Here is a 24,529-nt window from a genome sequence, read left to right as displayed (position 1 = left end):
TTACTTCCATTTATTTTTATTGAGAAACTGCAAGGGGTATCCTTGTCACACTTATTCTCAAGTTGGTAAGTGAGGGGGTCAGAGGCGTTTTGAAGCAGGAGGCCGGGTGGGATGAATCGTTAAGTCCCTCGTCGCCTGCCTTCTCCCAACGGAATCTTCTATCCGAGCAACCGTGACTTGTCTGGGAGTCTCTCTTATCTCAAGTATTGCAACCTGTTGACAAAATGCCTGTCCCCTTCGATTCCTCTCCCGGAAATGACGCGTGGTGACGCCTGGCATTTCTGCCCGTGAGGGGGCGGGATCAGGAGCGCCCGGCATTTCCGTCGCCGACTGATGACGCTAAGCGCCGTGTGCTCACCCACGTGTGCTGACGCTCTCAGGTCCCCGCCAGGAAGCGCGGGGCGCTTTCTGTGGGGGCGTAGTCGGTAGCGCCCCGGACGCTGGCACTTTGGCGCGAGCGTAGATGGCTGCCTGCTGGTGACCCTGGGGTCATGGAGCACCTCTTGCTGGAGGTGGTGGCCGCCCCGCTGCGATTAATCGCAGCCAAGAACGAGAAGAGCCGCAGCGAGCTGGGCAGGTTCTTGGCCAAGCAGGTGAGGGGAGGAGGGAGAAGGAAAGCTCCGGGCAGACTCTGGCCGTCCCCCACGCGCTCGCCCTGCGCTCCTAGGCGGGGGCCAGCCCGGCGGGGAGAAGCGGCGCGTTAGCGCTCCAGTTGCCTCCCGGGGCTGGCTAGTTGCTGGGGCGTCTGCGCGGAGTTTAGGTGACTGAAGGGAGCCTTTAGTTTTTGTTTTGGTGTGTGTGGGGGCCCTTCCAGTCCCTTTCCCACCCCCTCTCATCCCTAAGCAACGTAGTAGCTGCGCGTGGCAGATACGGTTTGTTTTTCTGAAATTGTGGGTGCGTCTGTGCTTTAGACGCGTGAACGTGTGCGTAATCCAGCCACCCCCTTTAATTTATGCGACTTTTTTCTTTTTTGCTCGTTCTTTTTTGGCTCATTGACAAGTATTGATAGCATTCTGTGCCGAAGGCAGAAGATGGCAGTGTAAGGAATAGATAAATCCGTTACGGTCTTTGCCCCAAGGGAATTTCGCAGCTATTTTGGGAGACAGTTCACATAAATACTTAAGAGGTCCTCAAACTTTTTTTTTTTTTTTTTTTTGTAGAGACAGAGTCTCACTGTACTGCCCTCGGGTAGAGTGCCGTGGCGTCACACGGCTCACAGCAACCTCTAACTCTTTGGCTTACGCGATTCTCTTGCCTCAGCCTCTCAAGCAGCTGGGACTACAGGCGCCCGCCACAACGCCCGGCTAGGGGTGCTCAAACTTTTTAAACAGACTGTCCCTCAGACCGTTGGAGGCTGGACTATAGTTAAAAACAAACAAACAAAAAAACTATGAACAAATTCCTACGCACACTGCACATCTTTTTTTTTTTTTTTTGTAGAGACAGAGTCTCACTTTATGGCCCTAGGAGAGTGCCATGGCATCACACAGCTCACAGCAACCTCCAACTCCTGGGCTTAAGCTATTCTCCTGCCTCAGCCTCCCGAGTAGCTGGGACTACAGGCGCCCGCCACAACGCCCAGCTATTTTTTGGTTGCAGTTCAGCCGGGGCCGGGTTTGAACCCGCCACCCTCGGTATATGGGGCCGGCGCCTTACCGACAGAGCCACAGGCGCCGCCCTTTTTTAATTTTTTTTTAAACTTTTTTTTTTTGTAGAGACAGTCTCACCCTATTGCCTGAGGTAGAGTGCCCTGGCGTCACACAGCTCACAATAACCTCCAACTCCTGGGCCTAGGCGATTCTCCTGCCTCAGCCTCCGGAGTAGCTGGGACTACAGGTGCCCACCACAACGCCTGGCCATTTTTTTTGTTGTTGTTGCAGTTTGGCTGGGGCTGGGCTTGAACCCGCCACCCTCTGTATATAGGCCCGGCACCCCACCCACCGAACCACAGGTGCCGCCCCACATACCTTATTTTGAAGTAAAAAAACGAAACGGGAACGAATATAATCACACCGTCTCATGTGGCCCGACGACTGCAGTTTGAGGACCCTTAGAGCATCTGAAGGACAAAGCCTGACAACTAGTGCTGTTTTTTGAAACTAACCCTACGAGTTACAAAGTCAACTAGGGTTTTATGGGAAATTAGTCTTTGGCTGAGTTTTCAAGATCCTTCTCTCATTGACTTTCTGCTTGAGTTGAGTCTTAACTACCCATCTTTTCACTTTGCCTTTTAATTTCTGATTTTATGCTTACTCCACTATCTGTAAACTTCTCGAGAGTAGAAAATGTATTTTTAGTTCTGTAATTCCAGTAAATACAGTGCCCACATGTGTATTGCATTGGTTAGGAAGCAACGGAGCGGTATTTTGGGTCAGAGATTGAGGGTCCTGGGCAGTCTGGAGCGGCCGGGAATTAACATCAGAGACTTTTCTGTTTAGTGACAAAAAGTTTATCTTGTGAGCTAAACGGGAGTTGAATATGTCCTATGGATTTTTGGCCTGCGGGTCTCCAATGGGAATGGGATGAAAGGAATGAACTGACACAAATGGGGAGTTTCTAGAAAGAAAACCGATTTTTGGTGAGTTCAGCTAAGGAAGGAAATAATCAGTTTAGATAACCTGAGTTTGTGAAAGGCTCCTTAATTATGTCTTGTTGATAGAGGCATTTTCTATAAGTGATCTTAGAATCTAGAGCACAGTTTCTGAGTTCAGGGTTTTGGACCAGTTCCAGGGGATTTATAACGCACTATCTGTAATTGGAGGAAAAATTGGTTTATGTATTGGGAGTGGAGTGGGAAAAAAGGCTTATAACTTTTATTAGATAAGATTTTAGGGTAATCTGACATTGAAATGTAAGAAGGACCCATGTGGATTTTAGAAATTTTGTGGTAATGCTACTGAACTAAAGCTACTAGATATTTCATTTGATATAACGAGGTGGGGTATGGGGCATAATTGCTTCTCTCCTTTCTTGTCTCTTATTTTGGGTCAAATTCTGTTAACTTTGGAGATGTCTTCCAGGCTTGTTCCTTTCCAGTTTTGGTGACACTTTGAAGCCTTTTGCTCAGAGAAGAGTTGATTGATTGTATTGCTGTTCTATTTCTCTCCCTATTTTTGGAAATATGATCTCTCTCTTTTTTTTTTTTTGAGACAGGAGTCTCACTTTGCCTGGGTAGAGTATAGTGGCACTCTAGCACACAGTAACCTCAAACCCTGGGGCTTGAGCAGTCTTCCTGCCTCAGCCTCCACAATAGCTGGGACTATAGGCATGGGCCACTATGCTGGACTAGTTTTCCTATTTGTAGTAGAAACAGGGTCTTGCTCTTGCTTACACTGGTCTCCGAATTCCTGAGCTCGAGGAATCCACCAGCCTCAGCCTCCCAGAATGCTTGGATTATAGGTGTGAGCTGCCGTGCCTGATCAATAACACTTATTAACACTTATTTTTAAAAACACCTGCTCTGAGTGGCACCTGTGGCTCAAGGGGTAGGGCGTGGGTCCCATATGCCGGAGGTGGCGGGTTCAAACCTAGCCCCGGCCAAAAAACAAACAAAAAAAACACCTGCTCTTAGGCGGTATCTGTGGGTCAGTGAGTAGGGCGCCAGCCCGGTATACCGAGGGTGGCGGGTTCAAACCCGGCCCTGGCCAAACTGCAGCAAAAAAAATAGAGAGGCGTGGCGAGCGCCTGTGGTCCCAGCTACTTGGGAGGCTGAGGCAAGAGAATCGCCTAAGCCCAAGAGCTGGAGGTTGCTGTGAGCTGTGACGCTACAGCACTCTACTAAGGGCAACAAAATGAGACTCTATCTCTAAAAAAAAAAAAAAAAACAAAACAAAACTGCTCTTGTACTCTCAATGAATCCCCAACATTAAAAAAAAAATGATTTGCTAGCCGGGCATTGTGGCGGGCACCTGTAGTCCCAGCTACTTCTGAGGCTGAGGCAGGAGAATTGCTTAGGCCCAGGAATTGGAGGTTGCTGTGAGCTGTGTGATGCCATGGCACTCTACCGAGGGCCATAAAGTGAAACTCTGTTTCTACAAAAAAAAAAAAAAAAAAAGGTTTGCTAAAAAACAAGAAAGGTGGGGAAAGAAATAGGGAGGCATCCTGAGGGAGGATGGTAAAGCTCAGCACTCCCTGCAGCAGGGAGAAGAAAAAAAAAACAGCGGCTCTGAAATATAATTCACATAGCATAGAATTCAATCTATTTAAAGTTCAGAGGTTTTTGCTATGTAATAGTCTGACTTTCCCCTTAGTTTTGCTTTCCATGGTTGTCAGTTACCTGGAAATTAAGATCTGAAAAATATATATATATGTATTTTTTAAAAAATATTTTTTAGAGACAGAGTCTTACTTTATTGCCCTCGGTAGAGTGCTGTGGCATCACATCTCACAGCAACCTCCAACTCCTGGGCTTAGGCGATTCTCCTGTCTCAGCCTCCCGAGTAGCTGGGACTACAGGCACCCACCACAACGCCCGGCTATTTTTTTGTCACAGTTTGGCCATGGCTGGGTTCGAACCCACCACACTTGGAATAAGGGGCCGGTGCCCTACCCACTGAGCCACAGGTGCTGTCTAAGATGTGAAAATATTACATGGAAAGTTCCAGAAATAAATTCACGTTTTACATTTTGTGCTATTCTAAGTAGTGTTAAGAAATCTCTTGCTATCCCATCTATCCTACCCTGTCTGGGTAAGGATGTGAATCATTCCTTTGTCCAATGTCTCCCTCTTGTATATTACCCACATGCTAATCGCTGACATCATTGAGGTTCAATGATCCACAGTTACTGTATTGTCAGAAGGTCAGTAGCAACCTAACTGCCTCACAAAGCCTGTGTCATTCACCTTACTTCATAGTCATTTTATCATCTCACTCATTCCCTGAAAAAGTGTGAGTATAGTATAACAGGGTATTTTGAGAGACCACATTCACATAACTTTTATTATAGCGTACATGTGTATTTTTTTGAGACAGAGTCTCACTTTGTCACTCTTGGTAGAGTGTCCATGGCGTCATAGCTCACAGCAATCTCAAACTCTTGGGCTCAAGTGATCCTCTTGCCTCAGTTGTTCATTTTTAGTAGAGATGGGGGTCTTGGTGCTTGCTTAGGCTGGTCTCGAACACGTGAGCTCAGACAATCCACCCACCTCAGCCTCCCAAAGTGGTAGGATTACAGGCGGGAGCGCCCGGCTTATAGTATATTGTTTTAATTTATTAGTTATTATCTTATTGTGCTTAGTTTATAAATGAAACTTTATCTCAGGTATTATATATAGGAAAAAACATAGTATGTATAGGGTTTGGTACTATAAGGAGTTTGAGGAATCCATGTGGGTTGTGGAACACATGTTCCTTGGGCAAAGCAAGGACTGTTGTATTCACAGGTTAAGTGCAAAGGCCACCACAGTTTTAGAACATTTTCATTACTTTAAAAAGAAACCTCATACCCTTTAAATGTCATTCCTCATCACTGTCCCACACCAAGCAACAACTGTATAGGCTCACAGTAACCTCAGACTCTTGGGCTTAAGTGATTCTCTTGCCTCAGCCTCCCAAGTAGCTGGGACTATAGGCACCCGCCACAAAGCCCGACTGGTTTTTTTGTTGCAGTTGTCGTTGTTTAGCAGGCCTTGGCTGGGTTTGAACCTGCCAGCCTCGGTGCATGTGGCTGATGCTGTAACCACTTGAATTACGAGTGCCTGAACTAACAACTACATACTTTTTAACTCTTTAGATTCCCTATTCTGGTCAGTTAACATAATCATTAATGAGACAAATCTGAATCTGTCCCATTTTGCATAAAGTTCCCCCTTGTCTCCAGAGTCAAAACCCCAGCTTTTAAAAATGGCATATGATGGCGCCTGTAGTCCCAGCTACTCGGGAGGCTGAGGCAAGAGAATCGCTTAAGCCCAGGAGTTGGAGGTTGCTGTGAGCTGTGTGATGCCATGGCACTCTACTGAGGGCCATAAAGTGAGACTCTGTCTCTACAAAAAAAAAAAGGCATATGATGTATTTTTTTTGTTGCATTTCTAGCATGTCCTTCCAGCCTAATGGTTCTTACCAGGGGTGGGAATTTGGGGGAGATAATGCTCCTAGGGGTACATCTATAGACATTTTTTGGCATCTGCTTATGGTGGGAGTACTACTAGCATCTAGTGCTGCTGAACACCTCGTAATGCACAAGGCACCTTCCACAAGCAATTGGGCTACCCCACATGGCAGTAGTGCAAAGTTAAGAAAGAAACCCTGCCCGGGGCGGCGCCTGTGGCTCAAGGAGTAGGGCGCCGGTCCCATATGCCAGAGGTAGTGAGTTCAAACCCAGCCCTGGCCAAAAAACCAAAAAAAAGAAATAAACTCTTCCCTAGCCTGATTTTCCATTCTGCCCTGGGCTTGATGCTGCAGCTTGGTTGAGATTCCTGGAATGACCACAGGTTGTCACTTCCTGCTGTTGCCCACTGGGGCCTGCTCCTGATGTTACCCTCTGCTGCTATTGTCTTGGTTGGCCCTTGCTATTTCCTGGCTCGTTCATTGACTTTGCGTTTCCTTTCTTTAGAATGCTTCTGTCTTCTGTGCCCCTCACTCTTTAGTTTCTATTTGTTCTGGAAGACCACTTTTGCAATTACCTTCTCCAAATGACTGCTCTTATTTTCCCCTTTATTTTTCCTATTTTCCCTTTGTTTCAACTGACTTTCAAGTAACTCAACCTGGTTCAGAGTACAAGAAGAGAAGGGACTGTGTTGCTCTGTGTCTAGGATAGTGTCTGACGATAATAGGCTGTAAATGTTTATTGGCTGAACCTGCAGATTAATATACTCACAATTCCTATCAGTTTATATTTTGGCAGAAGACAGCTTTTGAAAAACTTTAAATGTTTTAAGCAAATGATGACTCTTTAATGTTATTTTTATTTTATTTTATTTTTTTGAGACCATTTTGGTTTTGTTGCCCTCGGTAGAGTGCCTTGGTATCACAGCTCACAGCAACCTCAAACTCTTGGGCTTAAGCGATTCTCTTGCCTCAGCCTCCTTGAGTAGCTGGGACTAGAGGCGCCCACCACAACCCCCAGTTAGTTTTTGGTTGTAGTTGTCATTGTTGTTTGGCAGGCCTGGGCTAGATTCAAACCCACCAGCTCTCGTGTATGTGGCTGGTGCCCTAGCTGCTGAGCTACAGGTGCCGAGCCTTTAATGTTATTTTTAGCTCAGGTTCAAATGTAGTAAAAGCAACTCTGTAGTGTAATTATGAAAATAATTAGAAGTAGGAAAAATTTTGATTTTTTTTTTTTTTTTTTTGCAGTTTTTGGCCAGGGCCGGGTTTGTACCCACCACCTCTGGTATATGGGGCCAACGCCTCACTCCTTGAGCCACAGGTGCTGCCCTTGATTTTTTTTTTCTTTTAGAGACAGTCTCACTTTATCGCTCTTGGTAGAGTGCTGTGGTGTCACAATTTACAGCAACCTCCAGCTCTTGGGCTTAGGCGATTCTCTTGCCTCAGGCTCCTGAGTAGCTGGGACTACAGGTACCTGCCACAACAGCTGTTTTTTGGTTGTAGTTTGGCTGGGGCCGGTTTGAATCTGCCAGCCTCGATATATGGGGCCAGCACCCTACACACTGAGCCACAGGTGTCGCTCAAAATTTTGATTTTTTTTTTTATGAGACAGAGTCTGATTTTGTCACCCTGGGTAGAATGCTGCCTCATGATAGCATAGCAACCTCAAATTCTTGGGCTCAAGGGATCCTCTTGCCCACACCTCTCAAGTAGCTGGGACTGCAGGCGCCCGCCACAATGCCTAGCTAGTTGTAGAGTGGGATCTCGCTGTGGCTCAGACTGGTTTCAGACTCTGGAACTCAAGCTGTCCACCCTCTGGGATGGATATCCAACCTTCCAGAGTGCTGGGATTATAGATGTGAACCACTGTGCTGGCTAGTTTTCGTGATTGCTTGGGTTTCATAGGGTGCTTTAGGTGTTGTCTCTCATTAGCTGAAAAGATACATTTCAGATGATATGTAGTTATAAATTATAACTCTGAGGGCTAGCCCATGGCTCACCCCCTGTAATCCCAGCACTCTGGGAGGCCGAGGTGGGTGGAGTGCTTGAGCCCAGGAGTTTGAGACCAGCCTGGGCAAGAATGAGATCCCGTCTCTAAAAAACAGCTGAGCGTTATGGTGGGCACCTGTAGTCTAGCATCTCGGAAGGCTGAGGCAAGAGAATTGCTTGAGCCTCAGAGTTTGAGGTTGCTGTGAGCTATGACATCATGGCACTCACCCCCAGGACAACCAAGTGAGATTGTGTCTTAAAAAAATAAAAAAAGGCTTGGCGCTTATAGGTCAAGCAGCTAAGGCGCCAGCCACATACACCAGAGGTGGTGGGTTTGAATCCAGCCCGGGCCTGCCAAACAACTCTTGCTTCAGCCTCCCAAGTATTTGGTACTACAGATGCCGGCCACAAAGCCTGGCTGTTTTTAGGGACAGGGTCTCACTCTTGCTCAGGCTGGTCTCAAACTTCTGAGCTCAGGGCAATCCAACTGCCGTGGCCTCCCAGATTACAGGCGTGTAAGATTATAGGCGTGAGCCACCATGCCTGCCCTTTTCCCCTATTTTTAGAAGAGACAGGGTCTCCCACTTGCTCAGACTGGTCTTGAACTCTTGAACTTAAGCAGTGCATGCAGTTTAATCTCCCAGAGTGCCGGGATTACAGGTGTGAGCCACTGGGTTGGCGTGTTTATATAGATGCTTTGTGTTGCCTTTCTTGCAGGTGTGGACCCCTCAGGATCGCCAGTGTATCCTAAACACCTTGTCGCAGTTGCTCCTTGATAAGGACTGTACTGTTCTGGTTGGTCGCCAGCTGCGTCCTCTCCTTTTGGATTTGTTGGAAAGGAATGCTGAAGCCATTAAAGCTGATGGCCAGGTCAACCATGATCTACACGAACGGCTCTGTGTATCAATGAGCAAACTCATTGGTAACCATCCTGATGTTCTCCCGTGAGTAGCAGTTTTATTCTTTATGTTTCCCTCTTGGGAAGTAAGGAGGAGTCTGAGCTGAGAAATAAGAGAGATGGGTAGTACTCTTTTATAAACATAAGCAGAACCCATGTATCTAGCTCAGTTCAGTGAACATTTACTAGGTTCCTTTTAAATCTTGGACATCAAAACAAGACTGGAAAAATGGCCAGGATATGTCTCCAGTTCACTCAAGGATTATACTGTGTGACAAAACATGCATATGAGACAGATATGAATGAGGTGAGTGAGGCTCTTTATATCATCCACTTCAGATGGGTGAGATTGTTGGAGCAGCCGAGGGGTTGGATTTGAAGTGTTAGATGTAGTATCCCTTCCAGCTTTCTACAGATCCATCACAATCAGCATAGCAAGAAGCTTTGTTAGAATTGGACTTTTTTTTTTTTTTTGTAGAGACACTTATGGCCCAAAGTAGAGTGCCGTGGTGTCACACAGCTCACAGCAACCTTCAACTCTAGGGCTTAGGTGATTCTCTTGCCTTAGCCTCCCAAGTAGCTGGGACTACAGGTGCCTGCCACAACGCCCAGCTTTTTTTTTGTTGTAGTTCCGCTGGGGCGGGGTTTGAACTCACCACCCTCCGTGTATGGGGCTGGCGCCCTACCCACTGAGCCATAGGTGCCACCCTAGAATTGGACTTTTAACTTATCTTCTAAAGTGTCGCCCAGGCTGGAGTGCAGTGATGTGATCCATAGCTCACTGTAGCCTTGAACTCTTTGGACTTAAGCAGTCCTCCAGCCTGAACCTCCCAAAGTGCTGGGATTACCCAGCCATGCTATGATTGAGTCTGAATATGTTGTGTGTTTTTGGAAGTTTATCTAGGCCAGCGGTTCTCAACCTTTGGGGGTTCAACGACCCTTTCACAGGGATCACCTAAATACATCCTGCATATCAGATGTTTATATTTCGATTCATAACAGTTGCAACATTACAGTTATGAAGTAGTAACAAAAATAATTTCATGGTTGGGGGTCACCACAACATGAGGAACTGTATTAAAGAGTATTGGCATTAGGAAGGTTGAGAACCACTGATCTAGGCAGTTCAATTTGTTGGCATACAATTGTTCATAGCTTTCTCTTATAATACTTTCTGTTTCCACGGCATTTGTTATGATGGCTTCTCCTCTTCTTTTTTTGTGGAGGGGGGAGACAGTCTTACTCTATTACCCTGGGTGGAGTGCTGTGGCGTCATAGCTCACAGCAACCTCAGACTTCTGGGTTCAAACCATCCTTTTGCCTCGCCTCCCAAGTAGCTGAGACCACAGGTGTGCACCATGATGCCCAGCTAATTTTTCTTTTCTTTTTTAGTAGAGACAGGGTCTCATTGTTGCTCAGGCTGGTCTTGAACTCCTGAGCTCAAGCAATCCACTTGCCTCGGCCTCCCAGAGTGCCAGGATTACAGGCATGAGCCACCCTTACAGCCTGGCCTCAAGAGCTGTAGTTTTTGGCCAGGTCTGGGTTTGAACTCGCCACCTCCGGCATGTGGGGCTGGCGACCTTCTCCTTTGAGCCACAGGTGCTTCCCTCAAAATTTTATTTTTTTATTATTTGATTTGATTTTTCATTTTTTTATTTAATTTAATTTTTTTTTTTTATTTTTTGCAGTTTTTGGCTGCGGCCAGGTTTGAACCCGCCACCTCCGGTATATGGGGCTGGTGCCCTATTCTTTTGAGTCATAGGTGCTGCCCTATTTTTTGTTTTTTAAAATTTTAAGAGAGTATTTGAAAACCAGGAAGCCCAGGCAGAGATTTGTCTCAGGGAAAGAATCCTAGAGAACACTCACTAGCGCCATGGTGAGCGGAAGTATGGAGTTAGAAGCGCTACAGAGAGTCCCTTATTAGGATGATACAGGGTTCCTCCACTCAGAAGTGGACAGGGACCCCCATTTTCTAGGCGTGGTGAACTCAGAAATCAGTATCATCACAGACCTCCTCTTTCTGGTCTTGAACTCTTGAGCTCAAATGATCTACTCCCAGGGTGCCAGGTTATGGGCCAGCCATGGTGCCTGGCCAATTTTTCCTTGTTATTTGAAGGCCATTGTTGGTAGATAGTACTGTTGGTTTGTAATTTTTAAAAATTTTTTTCTTTTCAGCATGTCGAATTTTTCATTCCATTCTCTTTTGGTGCACCAGGTTTTTCTAAGAAATCCTCCAGTAATCTTGTGGAGCTTCCCTTGATAAGTGTGTTTCTCTTGCTGCTTTCATGATTCTCCATCTTTGACGGATCTCTTTGGGTTTACTGTGGTTGAAATACTTCAAACTTGAATTTATATATGCCTGTCTTTCCTCAGATTTGGAAGGTTTTTGACCTTACACATCCCATGTACGTGTCAGTACAGGAGGAGCCACACAGTTCCTTATGTTGACCACCTCCACGTGTGGACCATTTTGTTCCAGTTCCATGGGTGGCCAGCTTATACAAGTTCTCCTGTATTTGTTCTTCGTAGTGTCTAATACACCTTTTAGACTCTGCTTATTTTTCTTCATTCCTTTTTGTTTCCGTTCTTCTGACATGATAATTTCTAATGTCTTCAGGTTTGCCAATTCCTTTTTCTGCCTCATCAAGTCAGCTGATTATTGACTTCTCTAGTGATGTTTTTCTTCAGTTTAATTATTGCATATTTTAGGCACAGAATTTGTTTCTTTTTGTGGTTCATCGATGTTCTTAATTGGTTCATGGACTGATTGTTTTTCTGATTTCATTTAGTTGTGTACCTGGGTTAGCGTTAGGTTATTGAACATTTTTAGGCAAGTTAATTTATTTTAAATTCTTTGTCATGTGGTTCATATATCTGTATTTTTGTAGAGTTGGTTTCTAGAGTTTTATTTTTTACCATTAATTGGGCTCTGTTTCCCTGTTTCTTTTCTTTTTTTTTTTTTTTTTGAGACAGAGTTTCACTTTGTTGTCCTGGATAGAGTGCTTTGGCATGATAGCTGATAGCAACCTCAAAGTCCTAGGCTCAAGCCATTGACTTGCCTGCATCTCCCGAGTAGCTGGGACTACAGGCGCCTGCCACAATACCTGGCTATATATATATCTATACATACATACGTGTATATATATACTATATATATATATATATATTTTTTTTTTTTTTGAGACAGAGTCTCACTATGTTGCCCTTGGTAGAGTACGGTGGAATCACAGCTCACAGCACCTCAAACTCTAGGGCTTAAGCAATTTTCTTGTCTCACCCTCCCGAGTAGCTGGGACTACAGGTGCTCGCCACAATGCCAGGCTATTCTTTGTTGCAGTTGTCATTGTTGTCTAGCTGGCCTGGGCTGGGTTTGAACCTGCCAGCCTCAAGTAGATGGCTGGCACCATAACTACTGTGCTACAGGCTCTGAGCCTGCCCAGCTATTTTTTAGAGACAGGGTCTCGTTCTTGCTCAGGCTGGTCTTGAACTCAGTAGGTCAGGCAATATACCTGTCTTGGCCTCCCAGAGTGCTAGGATTATTGGTGTGAACCACTGGGCCTGGCCCTGTTTCCCTGTTTCTTTGTGTGCCTTGCAGTTCTTTTTTTTCTGTAGTTAAGACTTTTGAAAAAACCTTTCCCAGTCCTTACAGACTAGCAGTGTACTGGGGAAGACCTTCACTGAACAACCAAGCTATACATCCTAGGACTACTCAAACTTCTTCTGAGTGTATAAAGAGGCCTTTATAACTCACTGTATAGTTTAGAGAATTTCTAAATTATTCTAAATTTCTCACAGAAGAATAGATCTTCTGTGTGGGAAACTAAGACATTACAATGAAACCTCAGCATCTTTACCCTCATTCGTAAGCTTTGTGTATTCTGGCCAATGCTTCCTCTTCACCTCATTTCCTGCCAGTAGATGTCTAGTCACTACTTGTGGTTGCTTCTGTATACCAGAGTGTTTCCTGATGCCATCTCTTTGAACTTTTTGTTTCATCTGTATGGAAAATTTTTTTACTTCACATGTTCATGCGAATCTCCTTTTCGTTCTTTAAAGTGCAACCTCTTTTTGCTCCCCAGGGACAGGATCAGTTGCATCTTTTTTCTTTTTTTTTCCCTTTTTTGAGATAAGAGACTCCTATGTTGCCCTTAGTAGAGTGCTGTGGTGTCACAGCTCACAGCAACCTCAAACTCCTGAGCTTAAGTGATTCTCTTGCCTCAGCTTCCCAAATAGGTGGGACTATAGGCACCTGCCACAATGCCCGGCTATTTTTAGAGATGGGGTCTCACTCTTGCTTAGACTGGTCTTGAACTTGTGAGCTCAGGCAATCCACTCACCTTGGCCTCCCGACTGCTAGAATTACAGGTGTGAGCCACCTCGCCTGACCTGAATCTTTTTTTCTTTTTCTTTTTTTTTCTTGAGACACAGTCTTGCCACTCACCTTGGCCTCCCGACTGCTAGAATTACAGGTGTGAGCCACCTCGCCTGACCTGAATCTTTTTTTCTTTTTCTTTTTTTTTCTTGAGACACAGTCTTGCTATGTCACCCTCGGTAGAGTGCTATGGTGTCACAGCTCACAGCAACCTCCAACTCTTGGGCTTAAGCGATTCTCTTGCCTCAGCCTCCCACATAGCTGGGACTACAGGTGCCCGCCACAATGCTTGGCTGTTTTTTGGTTGTAGCTGTCGTTGTTTGGCAGGTCCAGTCTGGGTTCAAACCCGCTGGCCCTGTGTATGTGGCTGGAGCCCTCGTTGCAGAGCTACGGGTGCCGAGCCCTGAATCTTTTTTCATTGTGCCTCTTACTGTTTCTAGAATTGGATATTTTCCTTAGTAGACAGCAGGCTTCTCAAGAAAGATATCTCTTTGATTTTGAATCCCTAGGTATTAATACATTGTGTGGCTCAGAGTGTGTTCAGTCAGTTCATTGGAAGTAGATGTATTTTCTTTTCTTCTTTTTTTTTTTTTTTTAGACAGCCTCAAGCTGTCGCCCTGGGTAGAGTGCTGTGGCATCACAGCTCACAGCAACCTCCAACTCCTGGGCTCAAGTGAGTCTCCTGTCTCCGCCTCCTAAGTAGCTGGGACTATAGGTGCCCGCCACAATGCCCGGCTATTTTTTGGTTGCAGCCATCATTGGTGTTTGGTGGGCCCAGACTGGATTCTAACCCGCCAGCTCAGGTGTATGTGGCTGGTGCCTTAGCCGCTTGAGCCACAGGCACTGAGCCCTTTTTTCTTCTTTCTTTCTTTCTTTTTTTTTTTTTTTTTTTTTGAGACAGTCTCACTATGCTGCCCTGGGTATAGTGCTGTGGTGTCACAGCTCACAGCATCCTCAAACTCTTGGGCTTAAGCGAGTCTCTTGTCTCAGCCTCCCAAGTAGCTGGGACTACAGGCACCCACCACAATGTTTGGCTATTAGATTCATTTTCCTTTTTTTTTTTTTTTTTTGTAGAGACAGAGTCTCACCGTACCGCCCTCGGGTAGAGTGCCGTGGCGTCACACGGCTCACAGCAACCTCCAACTCTTGGGCTTACGCGATTCTCTCGCCTCAGCCTCCCGAGCAGCTGGGACTACAGGCGCCCGCCACAACGCCTGGCTATTTTTTTGTTGCAGTTTGGCCGGGGCTGGGTTTGAACCCGCCACCCTCAGCATATGGGGCCGGTGCCCTACTCACTGAGCCACAGGCGCCACCCTAGATTCATTTTCAACAGTAAGCTCTTGTGATGAGTACCTCTGTTTTTGTGGGTAATCATTTTATGTTTTCGTATCCATGTAGTTACATATCTCATGCTATGGACCTTGTTTCTAAAGTTGAACACAATACAATTTGAGGACAAGGTGGTTGGTATTTGTCTCCCTATGTTCTCAGATCCTCGGGAGTTCCGTTTTGTTCTGTGGTTCTAGATTAGCAGAGGTGCTCTTTGATATTCTCACCAGCTAATAAAAATACAGATAACCCTTGTGGAAAACATGTTAAGTTGAAAATTGGTTGGGTGTGGTGGCTCATACCTATAATTCTGGCACTTTGGGAGGCTGAGGCAGAAAGATAGCTTGAAGCCAGGAATTTGAGATCAGCTTGAGGAACAACAGGAAGACTTTATCGCTACATAAAAATTGTATGTGTGTGTGTACATACATATGTATTTGAGACAGTGTCTTACTCTGTCACCTTGGGTAGACTGCAATGATGTCATAGCTCACAGCAACCTTAAACTCTTTGGCTCAAGCGATCCTCCTACCTCAGCCTCCCAAGTAGCTGGGACTATAGGTACCCACCACAATGCCTGGCTAGTTTTTCTCTTTTTAGTAGAGATGGAGTCTAAATCTTGAACACTGGTCTTGAACTCCTGAGCTCAAGCAATTTACCTGCCTCGGCCTCCCAGAGTTCTAGGATTGCCCTATTTATTTATTTTTTAGAGCCACTCTGTTGTCCTGGGTAGAGTGCTGTGATATCATAGCTCACAGTAACCTCACACTGTTGGTTGGGTTGAGCAATCCTTTTGCCTCAGCCTCCCTAGTACCTAGGACTACAGGTGTGAACCACCAAGCCCAGCTAGTGTTTTTTATTTTTAGTAGAGATAGGGTCTCGCTCTTGGTGAGGTTGGTCTGGACCTCCTGAGCTTAGGCAATCCACTTGTGGAACTCCTGAGCTCAAGCAGTCTACCTGCCTTAGTCTCCCAGAGTGCTGTATTATATGCATGATCCACCTCATCTGGCCTGTATAAAAATTAAAATATATTGACTGGGCTGGGTGGCAGCATCTGTAGTCAGTCCCAGGTCCTCAGCAGGCTGAGGAGGAGGATAGCTTAAGCCTAGGAGTTTGAGATTGCAGGGAACTATGATGATGACACTGCACTCTAGCCTACATATCAGATTGAAAACTTGTCTTAATGGAAATTGTAAGTTAAATTTTCCCCGATAAGCTCATTGTAAAGTAAAAAAATTATAAGTTGAACCTCTGAAAGTCAGGGATATCTATTCTCTAATTTATTTTATTTCTGAAGGTTTGCTCTGAGGTATTTCAAAGACACTTCTCCAGTCTTTCAAAGACTCTTCCTGGAGAGTTCAGATGCTAACCCAGTCCGCTATGGGCGTAGGCGGATGAAGCTCCGGGACCTGATGGAAGCAGCCTACAAGTTTTTGCAGCAGGAACAGATTGTGTTCCGAGAGCTCTGGGACTGGAGCGTTTGTGTTCCTCTTCTCAGAAGCCATGACACCTTGGTCCGCTGGTACGTAGCCATTAAACTTTTCTTGTGCTTCTAGTGGGGATGGTGTAGGGTGTGTATGGAGTTGTGAGAGAGAGAGGAGGGCAAGAAAACCATTCTAAATTTGTTACATTTGTTCTTAGGGCTTTTGAGTTTTTTCTTTTTTTTGTAGAGACAGAGTCTCACTGTACCGCCCTCCAGTAGAGTGCCATGGCGTCACACGGCTCACAGCAACCTCTAACTCTTGGGCTTACGCGATTCTCTTGCCTCAGCCTTCCAAGCAGCTGGGTTGAGTTTTTTCTTAATCATGTGCCTTTTAGAGGATAGTTTTTTGTCATGTTCCATGAAGTGAAGTCATTGTGCCTTACTTGTTTTTTTCTGCTGTTAAATGTGTGTGGTAATAATTCTTTAAGATTTTCTTTCCTAGTGTTCAGTTGGCTAGTAAATTTTATTATTTTTTAAAAATGTATTATACTTAATAATCACTGTAGATCAACTGAATTTACATACTTTTTTTCTCCAGGTATACAGCCAATTGTCTTGCATTGGTCACTTGTATGAATGAAGAGCACAAATTATCATTCCTTAAGAAGATTTTTAATAGTGATGAATTGATCCATTTCAGGTTGAGGTAAGCAGGAGCTTCCTAGAGGCTCTGCTGTGGGTTTTATGTGTAGTAAAATCATTGATGAGATCCTTCTTTCCCTCAGGTTATTAGAAGAGGCCCAGTTGCAAGATTTGGAGAAGGCCTTGGTTTTGGCCAGTCCAGAAGCATCTCTGTGGAGTAAGAGGAAGGAACAGCAGTACTTACAGGGACACCTTATTTCAGCTGACCTCTCCTCCAGAGTGACAGCTGTCTGTGGTGTGGTGCTGCCCATGCAGCCTCCAGCCCCCGGTGAGCAGGTACGTTGGCAGCAGTAGGGGCCATGCCCCCTTCTCCTTTCTCAATATCAGTGTGCTCTTTGTATGGACTCATTCAGTATAGGAGGTATGAGCCAAGTTGAGTTTGTTTGATTGCTTTTACATTTTTGGAAGTGTTCATGGAGAAATTAAGAGAAATGCTCCAGGACTTTCCTCCATAGTTCCTTTATCTCCGTTTACTATGAAATTAGAAACTGTAATAATGTGTATGCATTGCCTTCGACTCCAGCAGAGCTCTTCCATGTGTCTTGTTTGCTTTTACATATTTTTTTTTTTTTTTTTTTTTGAGGCGGAATCTCACTCTGTTGCCCTAGGGTTGAGTGCTTTTGTGTTATCCTCGCTTATAGCAACCTCAATCAAACTCTTGGGCTTAGGTGATCCTCCTGCCTCAGCCTCTTGGGTAGCTGGGACTACAGGCCCCCACCATGATTCCCAGCTAAGTTTTCTATTTTTAGTAGAGACAAGGTCTTGCTTTTGCTCAGGCTGGTCTCTGAACCCTTAAGCTCAAGGGATCCACCCATCTGGCTTCCCAGAGTGCTAGGATTACTGTCATGAGCCCTGCAGAAGGCCAATATAAACGTTGTAGAAATTAACCTGTGTCCTTCTGGGGGAAGAACTCTCTTTCTCTCTCTCTTTTTTTTTTTTTTTTTTTTTTTTTGAGATAGAGTTTCACTTGGTCACTCTTAGTAGAGTTCTGTGGTGTCCTAGCTCATAGCAACCTCAAACTCTTGGGCTCAAGTGATTCTCTTGCCTCAGCCTCCCAAGTAGCTGGGACTACAGGCACCTGCCACAATGCTCAGCTATTTTTAGAGATGGGGTCTCACTTTTGCTTAGGCTGGTCTTGAACTCCTGAGCTCAAGTAGACCACTTGCCTCGGCCTCTAAGAGTATTTGGATTATAAGCATGAGTCACCGAGCCCAGCCTCCATGTTCCCTCCCCGCCCCTTTTTGTTTAAAAATTTTTTTTTGACACTGAGTTCCTCTCTGTTGTTCCAGGCTAGAGTTCTGTGGTGTAACAGCTCATAGCAACCTCAAACTCGTGGGTTGAAGTGATCCTCTTGGCCTCAGCCTCCCAAGTAGCTGGGACTACAAGTGCTTGCAACCACACTTGGCTATTTTTCTTTTAGAGATGGGGTCTCCCTCTTGCTCAGGCTGGTCTTGAACTCAAGCATTCTGCTGCCTCAGCCTCCCAGAGTGCTAGGATTATAGGTGTTAGCTACAGCATCTGGGCCCTCTCTCTCTTTTTTTCTGGAGACAAGGTCTTGCTCTCTCCCTCTCCCCCAGGCTGGCTCACTGCAGTCTGGAACACCTGGGCTGAAGTCATCCTCCTGTCTCAAGCTTTCAAGTATGAGTGGTACTGTAGGCACCCACTATGTGTACGGCCACATCTGACTGATTCTATTTTTTTTTTTTTTGAGACAGAATCTCACTGTGGTAGAGTGCTGTGGCGTCACAGTTCACAGCAACCTCAGAGTCTTGGGCTTAAGCAATTCTCTTGCGTCAGCTTCCCAAGCAGCTAGGACTACAAGTGCCTGCCGTAGCTATTTTTTTTTTTTTTTAGCTTGCTCAGCTGTTTATTTTGTTGAAGTTGTGATTGTCGTTTGGCAGGTCCGGGCTGGGTTCCAACCCCCCAGCTCTGGTGTATGTGGCTGGAGCCCTAGCGCTGAGCCACAGGCACTGAGCCTGTCTGATTCTTAATTTTTTTTTTTTTTTAGAGACAGAGTCTCACTTTGTTGCCCTTGGCAGAGTGCTGTGGCATCACAGCTCACAGCAACCTCCAGCTCTTGGGCTTAGGCGATTCTCTTATCTCAGTCTCCCGAGTAGCTGGGACTACAGGTGCCCACCACACGCCCAGCTATTTTTTGTTGCAGTTTGGCTGGGGCCGGGTTTGGACCTGCCACCTTCAGTACATGGGGCCGGCGCTACTCACTGAGTCACAGGCGCTGCCCTGATTCTTAATTTTTTGTAGAGATGGGTCTTCTTACATTGCCCAGGCTGGCCTCGAACTCCTGGTTTCAAGCAATCCTCTGCTTCAGCCTCTCAAAGTGCTGGAACTATGGGCCTAAACCACCACTCTCAGGCACAAATGACTCCTCTTGACATGCCTTTTTTTTTTGTTTAAGACAGAATCTCATTGTGTCACCCTCGGTAGAGTGGTGTGGCATCACAGCTCACGGCAACCTCCAACTCCTGGGCTTAAGCAATTCTTTTGCCTCAGCCTCTGGAGTAGCTGAGACTATAGGTACCCACCACAACGCCTGGCTGTTTTTTTTGTTGCAGTTGTCATTGCTGCCTAGCTGGCCCAGGCCTAGTTTGAACCTGCCAGCCTTGGTGCATGTGGCTGGTGCTGTAACCACTGTGCCAGGGCGCTGAGCCTTGATGTGCCTTTTGTTTCCCTCTTGCTTCCTTAGGCTGGCAGTAGGAGCTCTTCACGTGAACGTGATCTAGCCCTTAAGTCTTACGTGCTGGTGGAGTCTGTCTGCAGGAATCTTCAGACCATGGCTGTGGCAGTGGCTTCTCAGAATGCTGTGTTGTTGGAAGGACCAATTGGGTGTGGCAAAACTTCCTTAGTTGAATATTTAGCTGCAGTGACAGGGAGAAGGAAGCCTCCTCAGCTTCTCAAAGTCCAGCTCGGAGATCAGACTGACAGTAAGGTAATGAAAAAATGGCAAGTTTTTGTGGTTCGCCTGCTTGTGAATATTTGTATTGTTTTTACTAAGGGAATATGAGAAGAGTGTTTTCTTTTGTTTGTTTTTTGTTTTTTTTTTTTTTGAGGCAGAGTCTCAAGCTGCCATCCTGGGTAGACTCTTGGGCTTAAGTGATTCTCTTGCCTCAGCCTCTCAAGTAGCTGGGACTATCGGCACCCACCACAATGCCCAGCTATTTTTTTGTTGTGGTTGTCACTGTTGATTAGCAGGCCTGTGCTGTGTTCAAACCCACCACCCTTGATGCATGTGGCTGGTGCCCTAACCATTGAGCATAGTTGCAGAGCCAGTTTTTTTTTTTTTTTGAGACAGAGTCTTACTTTGTTACCCCCGGCTAGAATGCTTTGGTGTCATAGATCACTATAACCTCAACCTCCTGGATTCAGGTGATTCTTCTGCCTCAGCCTCCCAAGTAGCTGGGACTACAGGTACCGGCCACAATGCCTAGCTAGTTTTTCTGTTTTTAGTGGAGATGGGGCTCAGGCTGGTTTCCAACTCCTGAGCTCAAGCAATCCACCCTCCTCAGCCTCCCAGGAGCTGAGATTACAGGCCTGAGAATTGTTACTAGTATTGCTCATGTTGTTGGGGGCAAACTGACTAAATCTCAGGTGTCTACCCACTTATATCCCTAGAGAAGTTTAACAGAATGGAAGGATGCAGCAATAGCGCTTCAAGGCCTTTCAGTAATTATCCTTTCCTACAGATGTTGTTAGGGATGTACCGCTGCACAGATGTCCCTGGAGAGTTTGTGTGGCAGCCTGGCTCCCTGACACAGGCAGCCACCATGGGCCACTGGATCCTTCTGGAGGATATCGACTATGCCCCTCTAGACGTGGTATGTTGTCTTGCTAAATCATTGCCTCCTAAAATCTTTGCCTGTCTTTGAGTAGTATTTTGTTAATAGTGATTTTTAGGGATAATTTGAACAACAAAAGTATTTGACTAGATATGATAAGTTACAGGAAGCTTACTCACGGTCACCTCCTATTGGGATTACTTGACTGTTTCTTATTTGATAGAGAATCTACACAATTCTGCCTGTGCTATTTCACACAGTTGTTAAATATATGAGCCATTTCACAGTAATTTTTTTCTCACTGAATTTGTGATCAGCCTTTCCCAGGATAGGTCTGGTGAGGAACATCTTGGCCATGTTATGGGTATGCTGAGAACCTATGTCCCAGTGGTGGCAGCTATATATAGCATTGGACTGAGGACAGACAAATGGAGGAGGAGACGGCGTAGAAAGAGTAGCCCTTCGTTCCCTTAGGATAAATAGAATAGATTGGGTGTGTATTTCAGTTTTTAAAAAGACCACTTTTTGTTGTTTATTTTTATTTATTTATTTTTTTAGAGACAGAGTCTCACTTTTTGTCGCCATCGGTAGAGTGCTGTAGCGTCACAGCTCACAGCAACCTCCAGCTCCTGGGCTTAGGCGATTCTCTTGCCTCAGCCTCCTGAGTAGCTGGGACTACAGGCACCCACCACAACACCCGGCTGTTTTTTTGTTGCAGTTTGGTGGGGGCCGGGTTTGAACCACCCTCAGTATAGGGGTCTGACACCCTACTCAATGAGCCATAGGCACGGCCCAAGACTATTGTTTTTGGATACAGATGGTCCCTTTGTCACCCTGAGAAGAGTGCCATAAAAACATTAAACTGCTGGGCTCAAGTAATCCTCTTGCCTCCGCCTCCTGAGTAGCCAGGACTATAGGCATTTTCCACAATGCCTGGCTAATTTTTCTGTTTTCAGTAGAGATGGGGTTCTTGCTCTTGCTCAGGCTGGTCTTGAACTCCTGAACTCAGGCAGTCCCACCCGCCTTGGCCTCCCAGAGGCCTAGGATTACAGGCATGAGCTACTGTGCTCAGCCTTGTTCTAAGGTCGTCATTTTTTTTGTTGTTGTTTAAGAGACAGTCTCACTTTGTTGCCCTTGGTAGAGTGCTGTTGCGTCACAGCTCACAGCAACCTTCAGCTCTTGGGCTTAAGCAATTCTCTTGCCTCACTCAGCCTCCTGAGTAGCTGGGACTAAGCACCCACCAAAACGTCTGGCTATTTTTTTGTTGCAATTTGGCCTGGGCTGGGTTCGAACCCGCCACCCTTGGTATATAGGTCCGCCGCCCTACTCACTGAGCCATAGGCGCCACCTGTTCTAGGGTCTTAATGTTTGGTTTTATAGGGCTGGAAACTCAGTTTTCTTGATAAGCCCTGAGCCCAGGGTTGACTTCTATTCATGGGACTAAAAAATAAAATTGAAATGTGAACTAAAAGGTGAGTTTAAAAATACATTTATTCTGGGTGGGGTCTATGGCTCAAGGAGGAGGGTACCAGCCCCATGTACCAGAGGTGGTGGGTTCAAACCCACCCAGGCCAAAAAAAACTGCAAGAACAACAAGAAGAAAATACATTTATTCCAGTTTTTAGAGCAGCGCAGTTTTTTCAGACCTCAGTTATCTGCCTTACGGTTTGTGGATGTAGAAGCAGAGAAGGCATATAAACAAACATAAAGGGTACCCCATCCAGTCCCTGGTGGAGCCTATGCATTTGTCCCTGCCCTCTGGAACCGTAATACATTTTTTGGGTACATTTCTACGGTGACCATGTCCTGATAAAAGACCAGATTGTCAATTTCTTTTTTTTTTTTTTAAATGACCACTTTATTTTATTAAAATCTTGCTATCCATGCATTGGTTTGAACTTAGCTGGGCAGTCCCATCCCATGCAGTGCCTTTTTTTGTTGTTTGAGACATGAGACTCATATAGCCCTCGGTAGAGTGCTGTGGTGTCACAGCTCACAGCAACCTGAAACTCTTGGGTTCAAGCGATTCCCTTGTCTCAGCCTCCCAAGTAGCTGGGACTATAGGTGCCCACCATAGCAGGTGGCTATTTTTTAGAGATGAGGTCTCACTCTGGCTCAGGCTGGTCTTGAACCCATGAGCTCAGGCAATCCACCCGCCTCAGCCTCCTAAGTGCTAGGATTACAGGCATAAGCCACAGATTGACAATTTATATATTGGGCTCTCTTTGGCAGTGCCTGATAAATTTTTGTACTTTGTGCTTCCATTTTGTGCAGATTGTTCCTTTTCTCCTTTTCAGAGGGTATGGTACTTAAGTATCTTTACAGTGAAGTGACATTTACTTAAGAACATATGCAGATCCTTTTGATTGTTATTTTGTTGTTTGCAGAAGTTCTCAGCTAATAGTGACCCATTACCATTTTATTTTTATTTTATTTTTTAATTAATTAATTTTTAGAGACAGAGTCTCACTTTTATCACTTTAGGTAGAGTGCTGTGGCCTCACACAGTTCACAGCAACCTTCAACTCCTGGGCTTAGGTGATTCTCTTGCTTCAGCCTCCCGAGTAGCTGGAACTACAGGCGCCCGCCACAACACCCAGCTATGTTTTTGTTGTAGTTTGGCCGGGGCTGGGTTTGAACCTGCCACCCTTGGTATATGGGGACGGTGCCCTACCCACTGAGCCACAGGCGCTGCCCTATTTTATTTTTTTTTTTTGAGACAGAGTCTTACTTTGTCACCCTCTGTAGGGTGTTATGGTGTCAGAGCACACAGCAACCTCAAACTCTTTGGGCTTAAGCAATTCCCTTGCCTCATCCTCCCAAGTAGATAGGGCTACAGGTGCTTGCCACAATGCCCGGCTATTTTTTAGAGACGGGGTCTTGATCTCTCTCAGGATGTTCTCAAACTCATGAGCTCAGGCAGTCCACCCGCCTCGGCCATGCAGAGTGCTGGGATTGCAGGCGTGAGCCACTCCCCCAGCCTCCCATTACCATTTTAAGGTAGGTTTTACCGATCTTAATCAAAATGTTTCCTTGTTTCCGATTTTGGTGTATCTTGGAGTTTCTTCTTTTATTTTGGGCTTCCCTTTCAGCTCCTCGCTAAAGGAAACCATGATGCCTCAGAGAGCCTCGAGTGATGTTTCAGAACCCACTCCTGGGCTCTCTGCCCTGCTCTTTTTGTATTTTCTTTTCAATCTTCCTACATTACCTCAGCTCCTGGATTCATGTGTCTAGTCTACACTCTTAAAAAAGTTTCTGCTAGGATGTCCCATAGCCAATGCAAATTCCAGATATCCAAATTGGTAGTTGTCTTATTTTTCTCAGAATGGGCCTTTTTCCTCATAATTCCTGAGCGAGAACATTGCTGCTGGGCTCTTCATCTATTCTCTCCTTCCGTTGGTCTCCACACCACCTCCTGCCTTTTCCCTTCTGTTCTTTCCCATCCTACCACCTTAGCATGGGGCTTTATTATTTTCTCTTCCTGCCAGTTGATCTTGCTTTTGTTGCCTGAGCAGTATCCTTTCTGGCCTCCTTTTCTGTAGGAGCATCTTCCATTCAGTTTAGCTTCCATCTTGCTGCACAGTTGATTTTCTAAACTAAGAAGTATAACTGTTTTTTTTTTTTTTTCCAGCCTAAAATCTTCTCAGTAACTTTCACAGAAAAGCTTCCTTGTATCAGCAGGAAGCCTTTTATCCTTTCTCTGCAGGCTTTCCCTCTTCTCTTCTGCTTCACCCATTTTTTCTGCTCCACCATGACAGAATCCTCTCAGGTTCGACTCTTAGGCATATTAGCTTTTTCATGCTCTTGAATACTTTTGCCTCGAATACATGTGCCATTTTTCTCCCAGAAAGCCTGGCTAATTTCTGCTTATCATTTAAGCTGCAGTGAATGTCATTACATCAGGTAAGGATCTCTGCTTGCTTCTCAGTCGCCGTGTTCTGACCTAGAGCCACTCTTTCTTCACACACTGCTTGCTGT

General features: G+C 45.6%; 1 protein-coding gene across 3 annotated transcripts in view; it reads left to right on the top strand.

Annotated features, from left to right (window-relative positions):
* The first annotated feature begins 379 nt into the window (after positions 1-379).
* Positions 380-24,529, top strand: part of MDN1 (midasin AAA ATPase 1) — a 170,033-nt gene continuing 145,883 nt past the window's right edge. For all 3 annotated transcript variants that reach the window (XM_053591190.1, XM_053591189.1, XM_053591191.1), the window contains exons 1-7: positions 380-593; positions 8,751-8,977; positions 15,930-16,154; positions 16,654-16,761; positions 16,841-17,033; positions 19,462-19,704; positions 20,459-20,590. In XM_053591190.1, the coding sequence (XP_053447165.1) occupies positions 492-593; positions 8,751-8,977; positions 15,930-16,154; positions 16,654-16,761; positions 16,841-17,033; positions 19,462-19,704; positions 20,459-20,590 (1,230 nt within the window). In that variant the 5' untranslated portion in view covers positions 380-491. The remainder of the gene's footprint in view (positions 594-8,750; positions 8,978-15,929; positions 16,155-16,653; positions 16,762-16,840; positions 17,034-19,461; positions 19,705-20,458; positions 20,591-24,529) is intronic.

The sequence above is a fragment of the Nycticebus coucang genome, chromosome 5 (assembly GCF_027406575.1).
Source record: "Nycticebus coucang isolate mNycCou1 chromosome 5, mNycCou1.pri, whole genome shotgun sequence".
NCBI lineage: Eukaryota > Metazoa > Chordata > Mammalia > Primates > Lorisidae > Nycticebus > Nycticebus coucang.
Note: the sequence above shows the minus strand (reverse complement) of the source record. Positions and strands in the feature narration are given on the sequence as shown.